At 42.2% G+C, this 17,757-nt stretch overlaps 1 protein-coding gene across 1 annotated transcript in view; it reads right to left on the bottom strand.

Annotated features, from left to right (window-relative positions):
* Positions 1 to 2,404: 2,404 nt before the first annotated feature.
* USP37 (ubiquitin specific peptidase 37) overlaps positions 2,405 to 17,757 on the bottom strand; it is a 32,771-nt gene continuing 17,418 nt past the window's right edge. Inside the window, exons 16-24 of the mRNA XM_041404396.1 lie at positions 16,932 to 16,997; positions 15,757 to 15,907; positions 11,640 to 11,892; positions 9,526 to 9,692; positions 7,639 to 7,699; positions 5,380 to 5,495; positions 4,436 to 4,505; positions 3,784 to 3,922; positions 2,405 to 3,195 (exon numbers count right to left, since the gene is read on the bottom strand). Of these exons, the coding sequence (XP_041260330.1) occupies positions 3,108 to 3,195; positions 3,784 to 3,922; positions 4,436 to 4,505; positions 5,380 to 5,495; positions 7,639 to 7,699; positions 9,526 to 9,692; positions 11,640 to 11,892; positions 15,757 to 15,907; positions 16,932 to 16,997 (1,111 nt within the window). The 3' untranslated portion in view covers positions 2,405 to 3,107. The remainder of the gene's footprint in view (positions 3,196 to 3,783; positions 3,923 to 4,435; positions 4,506 to 5,379; positions 5,496 to 7,638; positions 7,700 to 9,525; positions 9,693 to 11,639; positions 11,893 to 15,756; positions 15,908 to 16,931; positions 16,998 to 17,757) is intronic.

The raw sequence follows: 17,757 nt of genomic DNA, 5'->3' as shown, positions 1-17,757 counted from the left end.
CACCCCTTTTTCTCTCTTTGGTGGGCAATTACAGGGATAATCAGCTCCATTAAAACAAAGCAGATGAGTTATTCCCAGCCCCACGATGTTCCCCACCTGCCTCCTCGTGCCAGGGTGAACTGAAGCAGGAAGTGCTGAGCTGGCAATCAGCCCCTCCTCGGATGCAGGACGGGCAGGAAGATGCATGGGTGATCTTATCTGCGCTGCACTGAGCAGGGGGAAGGCCAGGCCGAGGCCACAGGTGCTGCAGAGCTCCGTGCTCTCCTCCCGTCAGTCCCACGCTGCTGCTCCGGCTGGGAACACAGTCCTTGCTTTGCAAAGGCTCTTTGTGCAGCCCTGCTGGCCAGGGCTCCCCAGGGACCCGCACACAAGCTCCAGCTCAGTGACACGAACGCTCTCAGATTAGGGGTGTAAATCAAGAGCAAATTATCGCAGTCAGACAACGAAGTGACAAAAGGAACACAGGGATGGGAGTTCCTTGAGTTTCTGTGCTGAATCACACTTGTACTAAACTAGGTTGATTCACAAGTGGGTAAATGTTTAACTGAGGAAGAGCTAGTACATGTTCAGGGCCCACAACTAAGCTTCACCTGCCTATACCCAAGGACAGGTATCCCACCCACATGGAAGGGCCAACCTTACTGAATTTGCTGCTGCAACAGCGTGAGCAGTGGGAATGGCACAGCTGGTGGGCAGCACATCTCTTGAGAATTACACACCTGTCATCCTCCCCCCTGCTCTTGGGCAGGGAAAAAGCTGGCTTCTGCAAGGAAGGGGCTCTGTGGACACTCCTGCCCGGGTGAAGGTGCAACTGAGCTGCCATATGCCAAACAAAAAAGCTTAAATTATAGTATATGTCTGCAAATTCTTAATGACTAGAATAACAAGCAAGAACTTTTCATAACACAAGGAACACTGTTTTCAAGCACCAGCTTTTTCACCTTGATCCAAACAAAACTGGTTTTAAACAAAAGTTACTGCACTGAAAAATCAGGCTATGTTTGCTTTTATTATAAATTAACTGGAGTGCAGCGCCTTGTAAAAACAACCTTGCCACCCAAAAAAGCAGAGCTGACTTCTGATACTACAGGAATACCAGTTATTTACAGCACAAGCATAGGATGTGCTTGGGGAAAACAGGTTTGCCCTCTGGACGGAGCAGTCCATCACATTCGCAGGGCGATCAGTTCAAAGGACAACTCCCATGCCACCACCTCTTCCCGTCGCCCAGAATTCACCCAAATTAGTACTGACAATAGAAAAGTATAATGCTTTGTAATAAATTAACACACACCCCCCTCGGGCTGCATCTCACCAGATCAACACTCTGGCATGTCTGCAAGCAAGCCTTTGCTGCTGGCTCAGAGACCACGAAGATGCCACCGTGACCAGGGCCCCCGGGCTTGTCCCCCCTGGGACTGGGAGGGAGGTCAGTCTTCACCACACCAGGGTCCCTCAAGTGCTCGGGGTGAGGACACCGATGCTGTCACTTGCTGCTGCTGCTCTGCACAAGTGGGAAGAGGCCCCTGAGGGCAGTGACACACCCTGCCAGGATAAACTCCCGTGTGGAAGTGCCTGTGAAAGGTGCCTGCTATCTCCTAAATCGATGGTTTGTCTGCTTTGCTGCAGCCAATTTATTCCTGAGAAACTCCTAATGATAGTTTAAAAAACTCAGAAACTATCTCAATGGCAAAAAAGGTGATTTTCTTCCTTTTTTTTCCTTAAAGAAGGCTTTTATCTCTAAAACTCAGGCTGCAAAAATCAGAACTAGAGGCCAAAACAAGAGCAACTACTCTGCTTCCAGCAACAACTTCTCTGAAATGAGTAAATGTCAGTGAAAGGAAACATCTGCCCCTGCTTAATTAGTGCAAAGGTGCTGAAAAAAAATGAACTTAATAGGCTTCTCCCCCCACTGCTGAAACAAGCTATAAAAGGAGCATCATGCTTCTAAAGCCAGCAGATAGCATCGCTTCTTCCTAACCATGTTCTGTTAGTGCCGAGCAAGGGCCTTCTGAAAGCTTTCCACCTGGTGAATTTCACAGTTTGAGCACTCTTGCACTCCTCAAAGAGGAGAATGGAGACACGGCTGCAGAACAAAGCCTCTTACCCTGGGGTAACACAAGACCATGGCAAGAGCACGGCTCAACCACAGGGCAGTTCCAGTGCCAGGTGCTGCACAGGATGGGTAATGCCAGAACATTCTTTCCCTCCCAAAACTGTTGCTCACCTCCTGCCACTGCTCTGTTTGCTCCAGGCACTCAGCTCTGCCAGAGTCACATCGGAGCAGCCCTAAGCAACACAACTCCAGTGAGAAACACAGCACACCCAGCGAGAGACCTCGCCTCTCCAAACAGCACTGATGCAACAACCTCATGGAGAAAATGCAATCAAATAATAGAACTTGTAAAACAAAAGAAATCTCATATATAATCTCACGTCTAAATAAGGATGACAGTGAATGGTGTAAAAAAACAAGAGCTGCCACCAGGTATCAATACATTCCACAGCACCGACAGTTTGTTTCCTGGAACCGCACGGAAATCGCAGAGCGCTTACAAACCCATGAATGTCACAACGCATCAGCTTGAGTGATTCCAAAATGCCTGTTAGCCAGATGACTGGCAAGAGCCTGCTCAGTGATCTGGCTTTCCAGTGAATATTACTAACACAACACACGCCAGGTTACAGTCTATTGCTTAAATTGCTCTTGGAGAAAAGAAACAAAAGCGCAAAGTGATATGTAAATCTTCGCCACTCACGTCTCACAGGTGAATGGGCTTTTAAAGTCGAGTCTCTTTTTGCACTATTTTTTAAACCAGTTTATGAGCAGCTGTAGTCTTGTGGCTTGTTACAACTCTTTAAGGCTCCATGCTGACAAAATCATTTGAGAAACATTGAAAATTTCACCACAGGAGGGTCGCTCTGGATGTCAAGGTTTAAACACAAAGTTCAGGCCCAGGACTTGCACAGATGGTTCAACAAACCGAGCGTCCCATATTTCTACCTTTTGTCTCATGTTTTGGCCCTGAGCTGTTTGTTACTCCTGCGTGGCTGGCACAAGGTCAGAATCTTCCTTGCTCCTCAGGAGGAACAAGGTGTTTTACTCTTCACAGAGGCTGACGAACCGATCTTCCTACTTCCATGCTAAGTGGCTGTGCATTTTTTTCTGTTTCTAGTAACTCATCGAAGATATCTCTAAAATAGAATGGAAGACCAATAGTGAAACTTTTGTACAACAGCAAAATCACTACACAAGGTAGCCCTGAGGGAATCAGCAACTGGGTTTACTCCACAAACTCAAGCATTACAAATCCTGGCAAAGAGAGATGTCTAATCTGACGTCTCCAAGCAGCAGCAACGACAGAAGAGGGGGATACAAACCTTCTTCAGTTCTGTGAGCCTGAAAACATTTCTACCTACAAACCTCATTTTGGCTGCGTCCTGAGATGACCATGGCTGCAACAACACAACTGCTAGGAGCAGGGGTAAGAGCATTTACAAATACCACAGCACTTAAGAAAAAAACCCAAGCTCCATTATGATTCCTGATGCACTATGATTCCACAGGCACTGAGACACTGAATCCCATTCTTCAAATACAATTTAATGTATTTTTTAAAACACTATGTATTATTGACATACAATCCTCTGAACTCTGAGCACTTAAATTTTGTCATTTTGGAGACATTTTTCATCCCAGCAGAGGACCAGAGGAAGAAGAGAAGCCTCCTTCCTCACAAGCAGCAGGTAATTTCTAGGACCAACATTCCCCAAGACACCTACTTGTGCATGTAGAAGAAGATGTATCCGCTTCGGTCTCTGTCACACTGAACGGTGGTCTCTAGAGTTCTAGAGACTTCCAGGTCATTGTAGGTGAACCAGGACTGCTTCTTGATATCATAGACATCACTGATATAATGACCTTCACAACAGAATCACAGAACGGTTTGGGTTGGAAGGGACCTCAAAGGTCATCCTGCTCCAAGCTGCCTGCCATGGGCAGAGACACCTTCCACTACACCAGGCTGCCCAGAGCTTTATCCAGCCTGGCTTTGAACACTTCTGGGAATGGGGCAGCCACAACTTCTCTGCACACCTTTCCATGCTGCACTTCAGCCAGGGAGCTGGTTGGCCAGGCACCCTGGTCCTGCCACCTATGTCACATTTAAATGCTAAAAGACCCTTAAGATCCTGGTCCCTCAATCAGCAGGTACCAAGCACAAGCAATTCTACAAAGCCCACCAGCTGTACATTTCCTGTGTGCCACAGTCAGGCACCATGAGATCCCCAGCCTGCTCCCCCACCAGCAAGTCATGACAGAAGATTTGCTTTGCTGCCTGAATTCCCTCCTATAAATAATTATGCTATGGTAATTCCATATTACCAATTTTTCAAGCTAGGTAAGAGATAAAGAATAAAATGTGGCGTCTTTTACCTGAAGATGATGTGCTTCCAATATGGCTGACAATGCTGATGAGACGATAGGAGTGAGGAAGCTCTCCTGTCTGGGGTAAAAAAAAGTACAATTAAAGCTCTCAGGCATTCTTTTTTCCCCCACATAGCTTATGGACAAGATGAATTATACCTGAGATATCAACTTTGGCTACTGTATTCAAAGCTGCAAACCAGTGAACGATTACAGAAACAGACACCCTGCTTCACACCAAACAAGGAGTCCTTCCAGAAGTGGGAAATGTGTATTTAATCTATCAGCAGGCCAGTGAGCATGCCAAGGAGCTTTTTTTGACCTCAGAACAGATGCTGACATGAGCTCTACACTGCAAAGTTTTCTAAACAACCATTTCCTGAGCAACTTCCACTGATGTCAGAATTAATCCAGCAAATAAACAGAAAAGCCAAAAAGGAACACCATGCTTACTTCTGAAATATCAAAGACATACCATTGATAATGGTACACAGATTCAACAGCTAATACTGGACATGTAGCCCAAATTCTTGTCCTGCACCTGTACTGTCAGTGGACAACACCCTCTCTACATACAGGAAACATGCTCTTTCTATTCAATGGCTTTTGACAATTTATTTTTTAATACTCTCTTGACCAGGAAATGCTATCTCTAGAACTCACTGACAATTCTGTTAAAGAGAGTATCTTAGAGAAATTCAGAAGGTCTCTGCAGCTGATTTTAAATTTTTTTTTTTGGGGTTTTGTTTGCTTTGTTTTTTTTTTTTCTTTTCTTTTTTTTTTTTTTTTGTAATTGAAATAACACAGTAAGACTTACGTACAGAAGTTTTCTGTGTTTTTACTTTAGAATATAAAATACCTTTCTAGCCTCTATACCTGCTCTGTAAAACTACCTTCAAGACTATAAAGAATAGCTATATTTCTCAGCTGGCTTTTGAAATCATGGATCAAACCTCAGCATTTCTTTTCAGCTCTTCTGCTTCAGCTTCTGAATACTCCATGTCCAGAACATCCTCATTCCCAGAGTCTTCATCAGAGCCAACGCTGTCCAGGAGAGAGCTGTTAAACTCTAGATACCAAGGAAACAATGATAACTGCATGAGAAGCTGTGGACCACACAGGAATTTACAACAGGCTGAGGTATATCTACCCACATAAACAGGCATAATAAAATTTCAAGCTTCATTTTCAAGGAAAACAAGGGGACGTTGGAATTTCCAAACAAAAGCTCTTGCCCTTTTCCAACTTGTCAGAGCAACAGTTGAGTATCTTGGAATTAATTTTAGCACCATCTCCCTCATACTTTTCCAAAGGGGCACTATGGCAGTGACAGCTGGGTGACAAAAGAGCAGTTAACACCCAACTGGCCCTGGAGCAGCAGTGGGCTGCAGACAGGACAGACAGCAAAAGAAGGACAGCCAGTCTGGTCAGTGAGCTGCGCGTTCCTGCAACGAGAAGCTATGAATTACAGTTTAACTATAAGTTGCATGAACAAAGTGCATTTTTGAATTAAAACTGGCAACAAAATGCTACTGCTGGCAGCAGGCATCTTTTCATTGTTTTCACTGGTAAGAAGGCTGCTCACCACAGGAACTTCCAGTTTGCTTGGCTGAGCAAAATGCACGCAGCTTTCTGTAAAGAGCCGGAAGGCACCACTGCTCCCTGTACATGCTGTTCCAAAGTTCCTGGGGTTCAGCAGCTACCCAACTAATTTAAGATTTTGTACAGTTCTCATTAGGAGAAGTAGCTATGCTTTCACCAGTTCAATTAAAGCTATGGGGTCCCGGGTGGATGAGAAGTTGGGATTAACAGGACGCTGCTCTGGAATTTTTTCTGGTCTGTTTTCAAGAGACTATCACGCCAGCTGTGATGGAGTTGTTTTGCCAAAGAGATTCTCACACTGTTTGTCCTGTTAAATCATCAGTCACTGGATTAGTATAATCTTCTTGGGAAGTTTACAGACGACTCCCTTACTTAACTGGGAATCCTTTGCTGCTGCTTTCCACACTCACTTGGGCGGCAGGGTAAACTACAGCCTGGAAACACACCTTGGTAGGCCTGTGCACGAAGCACCTGCCACAGGAATTGCTCAAGGCCACTTCACCTGCAGTGCCAGGATGGCTACTCTGATGGTTCTCTGCTTATGGCATCACTGAGGTTCCTCATAAGACAAATGCAACCAGCTCTGCATTCAAGATGTTGTACATCTCCTTGAACAGCTGCTTCCTGATGCCTTACAAATGAGACAGTAGCAAGGAAATGCTCATGTTTAAGCTAAGCAACTGCAAATCAAGGGGATGAAAGCCTTGAATTCTTCCTGGATGTCATTCAAGGAAAACCCAAGAAGGACTGGTCACTTAGTCTGCCAGAGCTCAGGGTGAGGGATGCCTAAGCAGCATTCAGCTTACTTCTCTTCAGGAGCTGACACAGGTTCTTCCAGTAACAGCTGAGGGCCTTTAAAAGGCCCTGAGCAACTACAAGTATCTTAACACAATACTTTATTATCCCTCCCTCTCCCTCTTCGGAGCAGGAATTTTCTCTCAGTTATGCTTTGCTCTGCCAGATTGTATGAAATCACTTGCATGCCAGCCTCACACAAATGTTAAACAATGCCTGCGGAGGCCTACAGCACGGTCTGGACTTGGAGGAGACAGACAGTACATTCTGGGTTTCTTTCTTCACCCCCAACAGCTGTACCTTGCAGTGAGGTCTGTCCCCTTCCCATCCCATACCTGACAGAAACAGCACTGATTCATTTTCCCAGGCAAGGCTAGGGCATTCATTAATCAGCCCTAAAATAGCAATGCAAGTAACAAATAATCCTTATGTTCTGACTAGGGCCATTAGCACGCTGGCTTTGCTGGGAATGCAAAGTTTCAAGATCCACTGTGCTTTCTCTAAATTAATATTATTATTTAATGTATATTATAGATGTTGCTTATAATATATTACACCTATCTCTCTCTGTATCTCTATAGCTAACTAAAAACTCAAAAGTCTGAAGTAAGTAATTTTTCAGCTTAAGTTTTTCCTGGCATTTGCTTTCACAACCAAGAACAAGAAAAACTGACCTTGAGCGCCAAACACAACAAAGCACACACCAAAAGAACATGAATCCCAGCTGTCTTACTGACAGGCAGGAGCTGCATTCATACACACATATCAATTTTCTCTCAAAAGCAACATACTGGAAGAACTTAAATAAGTTTCACCTTGTAGACTTAATTCCGTGGCTCGTTTGAGGTCATCATCCTCTTTCTGTTCTCGTGCCTCCTAATGGGGAGAGAACAAAACTTAGCTCATTGAGACATTTCACTGTTTAAAATTCTTGTGGTGCTCTTTTTCCATTGAAACTGTGCTGCTCTGGTTTCTACAACAAACCTGACATTGTAAATTAAAGGTTCTGTGTGAAGGAATGTTTGCAACCACCGAGAGTCCAATGTTCCCGTGCAACAGAACCTGGGACAAACCTTCATTAAGGCTTGTCAAAGCTCCTGAAGTTTGGTATGCAGCAGAGCGAGTCTCCAGTAACACCAAATGCTTTCCCTGGATCATTAATTTGAAAAGCATCTGAATGAATTTGTAACCCTGTGCTCGGGAAAGCTGTCACTGATACACAAAGCTCCTCACACTTCAGCAAAATTTAGTCTGCTTCTGACCAAAGCCAGCTGAGGATACAGTCATTAAATCCTGACAGATTTTGCTATTTTTAAGCCATTTGAAAGTGGAGCCAGTGGTCGTATCTAACAGGTGCAATCCACAAAGGTAGGATGCAAAAAGACATCACTAAACAACCAGGTATTAAAAATATTACCATGACCAAGGAGCAAAGAAACCTCAAGTCAACAAACACATCAAATGTTTGGATAATATCATGCCCCTATTCCTCCCACTACTCTTGAAAGCCCAGAGCTATGGCAAGCCATTCAATAATATTTAATGAGCTGGCTTCTTAATTTTGGGTTTGAGTGCTTTCAGCACACCTGAATGCAGCACCCCAATACATTTGAAATACATTTGATGTATTTCAAATCAAGATAACCACAGCTACCACATTTCCATGTCCAAATCATTAGAATAGCAGATTTTTGCTTCAGAACTGTAGCAGAAACACACTCAAAGGGCAGTTTTACATTATTAGCATGAGGCCTTTTATCTCACTATTTCTAAAGGATTTGGGAATCTTTGTTAAACTGCTCTGCATTGATGAATCAAAGCTACATCTGGCATGGAACATACCAGCACCTCATAATGAGTAATGGGAGAGGAAAAAATCCAAGAGCCATGGAAACATCAGATCTCATAAGGAAAGCCATGACAGCTTTGGTATTAATAGAGAGCAGACAAGGGCACTTATTAAAGGAAGACCTGGCTAAGTGCTTGCTTTATTCTCTGCTGCTTGGTTGAACTTGTAGAAATCAGTTACAGGTCTTGCAGTTCTAGTGGAATACAGACAGTCAGCACACAACTCAAAACCCCCATTCTTTCCAAGCCTAATTTAAAGGACTTGTTTTCAACTCAATTATTTGGGATCCTTTTTCCATTTTATTAACAGGGAAGGATCACATAAATGCTCAGTTCCTACATTCTTCACTAAGCATCCCCTACTTACTAGCACAGAAACACACCTAGGATAGACACATCTTTAGCCTGACCTGACATGGTCATTCTTAGCCTTGGCTTTGAAACCTGCCTCTTTCACTGAGTCTTGACGTGACACACTGCAAGAAACTGCCAGAGAAGCTAAAGGTGGGCTGGGATCTTGATGTCAGAGAGGAAGAGTTTACTTGAGATTATCATAATTTTTAATATAATGTGACAAACCAGTGCACAAAAGTGCATGGGGAGCTCTGAGAAATCTGTGGGTCTGTGATGTGATGCACAGGTTTCAAAGCACATTCAAAATGTGCCCAGATGTATCCAGTGTCATCACTCTACTGACACTGGAGCTAGAAGAAACCCAAACATTTTTCCATCTGGTTATGCCAAAAAAAGCAGAATAATTCCTTTGCAGTTACTGCCTGAATGCAAGCTTTTCCTTTAGCTTTCAGGTAACCAGTGTTGGGGAAGACAACTTAAGAAAGCAAACTGTTTCTTACTTGCTCTTGAAGGCTTTGAGCCAGTGCCTGCTGGAGTTCTTGTTCTTCCCTCTCTCTCTCCATATCGTACTGCTGCAGCCAGTCAACCTCCCCTTGGGAGCCTTCTGGAGTTTTGTTTTCCTTATTCTCATCAAAATCTTTAGTTATCTCAGTGAAACTGGCAGGACCTGAGGAATCACAAAGTACAGTTTATACTTTTCTGGGTCTTCTGTTTGTTACCAGCTAAGTCCTCTTTAAATCACCACAATCCTTGCAGCACAGTGACATCTATTGACAGGGAGCTCGCCCGCCATAAAACACCCACACAAGACTCAAATGGAAAAAACTCCAAAGTGCAGTCATACTCATTTTAGCTGGTGCACAATGAACCATTAATTAATCCCTGAACCTGTTCTCTTCTTAGCCTTTTATGTTCACTCAAAAACAGCAAGTTTAACTACAGAAGCCACACACCACTAGTTTCTCCAGCCACAAACCTGAATTTCTCTGTAAGAAAGCATGGATTATAAAAATTTGCATTGCATATTATACCTCAGAGTACTACAGATGAAGCCACAATAAGAGCCAAACCAAATGCAAGATGAAAAAAAGCACAAATCTCAAGCACTGTTTAAAGTGCTACCTTCTGCTTCAGCTAAGAGCCTCAATCTTGTGAGCACTATGTACAGCTTTAAAGGTGCATGATGATGGTAACTTTTTAGTTCACCCTTGAAGTAAACACAGTGGCAGAAGTGCTTTACAGAACATCAGAAATGAACATTCATTCAACTGCTGCACACACTCCTGCAGCTGCAGGACACTTTGATTCTTTCTTGCAACCAAGAAAGTGCAACATCTGCTCCAACAGCTATCAGGCAGCAGCACGTGAAATTTCATGCTTTTGTCGTGTGCAGACTTCAACATCTGCTGATTAGTTATTAACAGGGGTAATACAAGGCAGTCTCAGTATCTGTGAGCCCTTAAACACAAGACAAACAGCACCAGAACGATTATCCATCAGTCTAATCCTTTCAAGATGAAAAGAACCCCAGAATGCGTTACATGACCTTTGAAAACTTCCAGTATAAGAAGAAATACAGAACTTATATTAAACACATATTTTTTGCTTAAGAGTCACAAAAAAGCCTTCAAATAATTACACTGTACCTTCCAAAGAAAACCTGGACAGAAATACGTTTATGTGGCCATATTCTATCACAACTCAATTTCACAACACTGTAAGCAACATTACTGCATAAAAAGGAGGGCACAAAGCAGGCTGATCACATACATAGTATTATTCTTACAGCCTTCCACCATCAAGGCTGTCAAGAGCTGTCCATTGAAGCAAGTGTCATTTTTGGAAACAGTGGGGTATTCTGTTGTTAATTAACCTCCTGGCTCTTAGAGGACGTGAGCATATTGTTGGTCTCTTTTTCCACGCTAGTGCAATTGAAAACCTGATGGAAAGCATGCAGCACACAATAAATGCTAAAACACTTCTATGTCCTTCAGCTGGGTAAAGGAAGACTCAACTTCCCCCCACTGAGATCACAGGCTCCTCCCTGTACTTAAACATGCCTCTCTGTCAGAGGCCACAATTCACTTGAGTGTCTCAAGCTTACAAGTCTACTCTCACATAAAAAGCTTTAGAAAATAAAACAGAGATATAGTTAAATTCATTAGTAACTAGTGACAAAAAGCTGCATTTATGAAAGCATTCTAGTCTTATGCCATGAGAGCACTGCTACTGTGCTGCCTAGGCTACAACAGCTACAGAAATGAAAATACTTTCTGCTTATGGAAGAGTCAGTTCTAGACAGGCCAAATATTAGGAAATTGAATGGTCTGGCACAGGAACCTGTGGAAGCATGTGTTAATCAAGAGAGGGAAAAAATGGAAATTAACTTTGAATCATGGAGGTGGCAGACTTAGAAGAAAATACATTTTCACGGTTTGATTAATTAAATGCTTTATACATAGGGAAATTATACAGTTTAAGTTCCTAAAACTCTGATCAAGTCACAGTTTCAGCAGTGCACAGTTCACCAGTTCCTACCACCAGCCATTACCAACCTGATGTTATCAGTAACCTGCTTTAGCCCACTAGAGTTAAGATGGTTGCTTTGCCTTACCTGAGTCTAATACTGTTTTGGGTTTCTCCATCTCCATAGATTCCAGGTTTTCTGGCAATTCCTGAATTTCATCATCTCCAAAACCAGTGTCTGGGCTGCTTGTGGGCTTATCTTCATCATGGCTCAGAGACAGAGAAGCTTCCCTTTTGCTAATCTCTAAGACAGCTGCTAGGAGCTCATCTTCGCTCATCCCATCAAAACCAGCATTACCCACCTCGGGTTTATCGCCTTCCATTTTACTTCTTTTTGAACCCTGGAGATGAATGGAGTGATGATTAAGTGTTTGAATAAACAGGTGTAGTATATAGCATTAGCTTTACATTTCCGTGGAGATTTATTTTTATTAACCCCAGGGAGCGGGAGCTTGGCACTGTCAACATTCAAGAGTTACATGAGACTCAATGGAGAGACAGCCTTTATAGCTACACTTACTCCACAGAAAAATATTTAAATATACACTACAACCAGTTTTTACAGGCCTTGTGGAATTAACATACATAAGATAACTCTTCCCTTCTCCTTCCTTTTCTTGAAAACTTGTTTCCCCTTTAGGTTCTGATGAATTCTCAAGCCCCTGGCAAGTCAATGCTGAGATAGAAGCAGGGAAACTGCAAGTTTGTTAACAAAGGATGAAGCAGCAACATGAGAGTAACTGCACTCAAATACAGGCATGGATGAACAGAAACTAAAATTGAGCTGGTATTAAGAGCAATTAAAATTAGGTTTTGTGCTGCAGATTTTCCATATGAAACCTTGATGTGAGTAGAGGGAGGAAGGCAGGAGTTGCAAACCAAGTAAGAAAACAGTTAAACAGGGAAAGGGGGAATTATTCTTTCCCAAGGAGAACAGAATGATTTTCATTTGGAAGAAAGAAAAAACACCTTAATCTCAATTTTCCTTTTTATAGTTAATTTTCCTAAAGCTGATGCTCACCAACTCCTACACCATCGTAATTTGCAAATAATATAGTAATTTCAATCATTTTGACATTAACTGTTAATCAGGAGGTTAACCTCCACGTATGCATGTTTATACAATTACACTATTTATCATATGCTTAGAATTTCTTTTCCTATATTATGTTAAAAATGGGGTAAGATAGTCTCTATTAAAATGTACTTATCCAGATCTTACTGCAAACTGCATTAGGATGAATCCCAGAACTTTGCTTAAATGAACAAAATTACATTTTTACTGCTGTTTTTTACTCAAATACAGCAAGCATTTTGTATTAAAACTGTCTTATCAAACAAGATTAGCAAATGAATTAGTGAACTAAACTGCTTGTTCTAGACTTGCTGCCCTCCAAGAATTAGAAGTGACAAATTTAAACCTCTCTCCTCACACATATTTATGCACTGGATAAATAAAGCAGAATACCTTTTGAAGCTTTCTGGTTTCTCTCTCTGCAGCACCTGTAGGCTACCAACATCAAAACTGGTTTAAGCTCTTCAGCAAACCCTAGTTCCAGGCTCCCTGCCAACAACTACCACTAATTCAGTGGATGGACTTTAAAGACTTGGCAGCATCTGTGCATTATTTGAATACAACTTTTCTACTAGACATTATTTGCATAGATTTTAAATAGCTTAGGCTCTAAGACAGGCTGCTTTAAGGAAGCATTTTTAAGAAGTTCTTCAAACACTACTTCATCTGCAGAAGCAGAGATCACAGGAACTGCAGTTGTGCTGTTTAGCTGGACAACTGCTCTTTGCCCCAGTGCCATATACAGATGCTACTCCAGCTGTTCTCCCACATAAGAAGTTCTTCAAACACTACTTCATCTGCAGAAGCAGAGATCACAGGAACTGCAGTTGTGCCGTTTAGCTGGACAACTGCTCTTTGGCCCAGTGCCATGTACAGATGCTACACGGCAGGGACATTTTGCAAGGAGTGCCTGGCAAGGGATACACTTGCCAGACAAAGTGACCACCAAGCCCTTAATGCAACCCCATCCACAGCTCTTCTGAGAATCACACCAAGAGAAATGGTGCAGCAAGTACTGCCACTTCCAAAAACCAGGACCAGGTCTCCCAGGACAACACTGAGGTGGTCAGAGAACCTGGTTAATGGTAACACACGGTTGGCCAGGCCTGTGGTTGAGAAGTGGCCAATATGCAAGGCCACAGAATAAAATAATTTATGTGGAATCATCACCACCAGTGTTTCTTTCCCACAACAGGCTGTAAAGCCTGTAATTAATTTGTTATTCAAATTAGTATGCTTTATTCCCACAATTTCTGCACTTACAGGGCTTGTGCAGCAGAAACTACCTACTCTTCCTCACAAACAAAACTCCAGGAAGAATCAGTTAGGACAGTTTGAAATACCTTTTCTGAAAGGTAAGAGAGGCACTTCAAAGACAAGCTTGTTTCCTTCCCTCAGCTGCAGCCAGCCATAGATGTGCCATGGAGGACAGCAGTCACAAGACCTTCAGCAAAGGGTTTTCTGTGTTTTCCCACAGTAATCCATTCCGTCCCTACATATTCTGACCATAAAGAAATGTTCCCTAATACTTAATCTAAAAATTAATGTCTGCAATTTAGTCTATTACTTCTTGTTCTATCCACCACAGGCACAGGAAACAGCTGAAGTGTTTCTATTAACTTCTTCCCCTTCCTTGAAGACACAAGCCTTGCTTATGTTTTTCTTGAAACTAAAGACCAAACTGAAGACCACTTGCCTGGCTCTTTCTCTCAACATCTTCCTTTCTAGACCTCTGACCATTCATGTTCCTCTCCTCGGCCCCTCTCCAGTTAATCTATAACTCTTTTCAGTCCAGAGCCCAAAGATGGATACAGAACTCCAGCTAAAGCTCAATTCTGAGGAAAAAAGGAGGGTTACTTCACACAATGTGAACGTAGGCTATGGTTCTGTCTAGATACTTCTACTTTCAACCTGCCTGACCTTGTGATTGTCACCTTTCATGATCTTTCTGAAGGTCTGCTGTTTTCTCAGCTGTTCCTATCCCACATTTACAGCCAATCCTGATAAGATTAGCACCTTTAGCCATGTTCCTGCTGAACAACCTCTCCTATTTTTATCCAGTTTCTCAGATTTGTCAAGATCATTCTTATCTGCAGTTCTGAGCTTCATCAACCTGGCAGCTCTTCCCAGCTCTGGATCTTCTACAAATTTAATACTCAGTATCTGTCATTTATTAAATACTGGGTCAGGATCCTCCCTTGGTTTGACTTTCCCATCAGATCAGAAACTGTAGATATCTTCCTCTTGTTACTACTGCTATTCATCCACATTTACACCTGTCCCTTAATATCATAATCAGGGCCACAAGTCTCTGCTTGATTAAAATAACCCTACGAGCATTGTCAAGTGAAGCAAAAGCTTTATAGAAGCAGAGAAGCAGGAAACTTGTCCTGTGCACTAGGCCTGCAGCACTCTCAACAGAACAAAGTGGTACTGCAAGATAATCCTCTAAGCTGCTTCCATTCCCTTCTGGGTCATCATTTCTTCCCACACAACTCACCTACCTGCTAATACACTGGCCTGACAGGCAAAAAAACTATCTTGGCAGCATTAACACTAGTCACGAGGAAAAGCCCAAAGGCAATTTGAAATTAACTGTGCCATTGCACCGATGAACTTGGTCTCTTCACACTTCTGTGTCCGCCTACAAAGGCTGTTAGCTTCAGATTCTAAAAACATTTCAAAGCCACACTTGAAAGGGAACACGGATTGGATGTGCATGAAATTGTCTCAACTGAATATTTTGCTTAGCCCAACTTGTACTGGATCTAATTTAATCAAGGGCTTTACTGCATACTTTTATTATTGACAGCACATTATACTTCAGCCCAGGAACATTATTAGTGGAAGTTACCCAAAGGACTGACCAAACTGCTAAGCAGCTGCTATCCATAACCTGAAAACTCAAGTTCAATTGCAATGCAATTACTTCTGTTCCCAGTGGGAACCCAAGACAACTGTAGAGAGAGGTCAATTAGCAAAGCACTCCCTTCCAGCACTGCAGTGCTAATTAGGAGGGAAAAAACCTCATCTGACATCAATGTCACTCAGTTTATGCTAAAAAAAGCACACAGCAGACATGAGCACATACAGGATCTAGTACATGAAAATTTGTGGGTTTTTCCCTTACCTTTTCTGGCTCATCTTGCAGTTGCTGCTGATCTCTGCTCTGTATGTTACACAGCCTTTGGCTATGGGCAACAGAGCGTTTCAGTGGCTCATCATCGCTGTCAGAATCTACATAGTGTGCTGCAGAGCTCTTTGACTTGAAAGTGTATTTTCTGTAAATTAAAAACATGGCTATAGAACTTCACAGCATTGTAGCATCATACAAACATGTCTCAAAGTAACTGTTGAAGCATTGCTTTCACACTGTTCAATTGGGGAACAAACTGCAACAACTGACAATGACAATTTATTAATATGGCAGACAAGGTTTTCAGCAAAGCTTTATTCTGTTAACTGACATGTCTACTCAAAGCCTGCAATAAGAGCTTACGACAATGACAATTTATTAATATGGCAGACAAGGTTTTCAGCAAAGCTTTATTCTGTTGGGTTAACTGACATGTCTACTTGAAGCCTGCAATAAGAGCTTACAAAGTTAAAAGTAACTAAGTGTGTGGCTCCTGCTTTTAAGGCAAAGGATTCTGCACTTTATTACCTAGCAATCCCAGAATGAACTCATTTGAGACAAGGCCACATTAACACATAGAATTTGGCATAAATCATTTGTCCAGAGTTTTTTAAGTTGGACACAGGGCTTTTCACGACATCACTCAGATATAAAAAGTACAAAACTGCACCAATTTTTCATTTTTCCTGTTTGCTCTTCCATTAAGATCTGTCCTAAAGAAGGAAGAATGTAAGACAAAGGAGTCTGAGAAGTCACATTTTCTGTTTTATCAGTAAATCTGGTCTTTAAGCATCCCTCAATGCAAAACCATCCAGTGTGATATCACAGTTTTCACAGTATCAAAAACTGGCTGTCTCATCTTTGCAAATAAACTTAAGGAATCAACCACCTGTTCCCAAAACACCCATTTTGGCTCCATAGAGTCAGAACAAAGAGCTAGATTAGAGAAGTAAAAATAATTTTGCTTCTTAAACTAGGCAAATTGCACCACTGATGTTAATTTCAGCTACCATGTAATACCAATAAAACTCAGCTATGAAAAAAGACACTAGTTGAAATAATTTACAACGTAAAAACCAGAAAAGAACTAGAAAATCTAAAAATGCCTTGGAAACTACGCCACAAAACCCCAGGCCATTAGACATGGACACTCCAGAGCTATAACTCACCTACAAGGTGTGGAAGTGCTTACAGTACAGGAATTCACCATTTGGGAGGCTTTCAATGGACGGGAACTATTAAAAGAGCAAAATAATTTATAGCAGTAGTTACAGTCTTTAAAACATAAGTGTTTACTTGTCTGCTACGCATGCAAATCCATGACCAAAAGAACAAGCAGAATACCATTATGTACTTGCTAATTGCTAAGATTTACAGTAATAACTTCATCACACTATAAATAAACAACAGTTGTTCAAAACCATGTATAATCCTTTAAACTTGATTCACTTCTTGGCGATGCACCCTCAGGGACCAGCTCACAAATTAAAGGCTCTTGGCTCCCATGTCAAGACAACTCATTCCTTTATATTTTATTCCCACCAGCACTTGAGTTCCTGCTCCCAAACCACAGTCTCCTGCTGTTGTCTGGATCAGCCGGTTTTCTGGCATATCCCACATCTTAATTCCTCCTGCCTTACCTAGATTCCTCTGAACCAACTTCCTGCTCCATCTAATCCTTTCATGGGCTCCTCAAAGTCCATCACTGCACATATATCAAACAGATGGTAGCCACTGCAGCAATCTTTTCTAATCTTCCCCCTAAACCAGGGCTGCTTCTCTCCATCCTAGATCCCCTTCCACTCCCTGGTCAATCACAATGGCTTCCATGACTGAAAAAAACCCCAAACACTGGAAAGATATTTCCAACCTATTTTCAAGTATTGCTGCTCTGTTTAGCACAAACTGTTGTGGTTGAGATTTCTACTGTTAAAACAAACTCATTGGAAACATCCACTTACATCTCAAAACACCACTAAAGATTTGGCAAAACAG

Source organism: Onychostruthus taczanowskii, unplaced genomic scaffold, assembly GCF_017590055.1.
Source record: "Onychostruthus taczanowskii isolate IOZ18803 unplaced genomic scaffold, ASM1759005v1 scaffold10, whole genome shotgun sequence".
Lineage (NCBI taxonomy): Eukaryota > Metazoa > Chordata > Aves > Passeriformes > Passeridae > Onychostruthus > Onychostruthus taczanowskii.
This window is presented reverse-complemented; position numbering and strand designations above follow the sequence as displayed.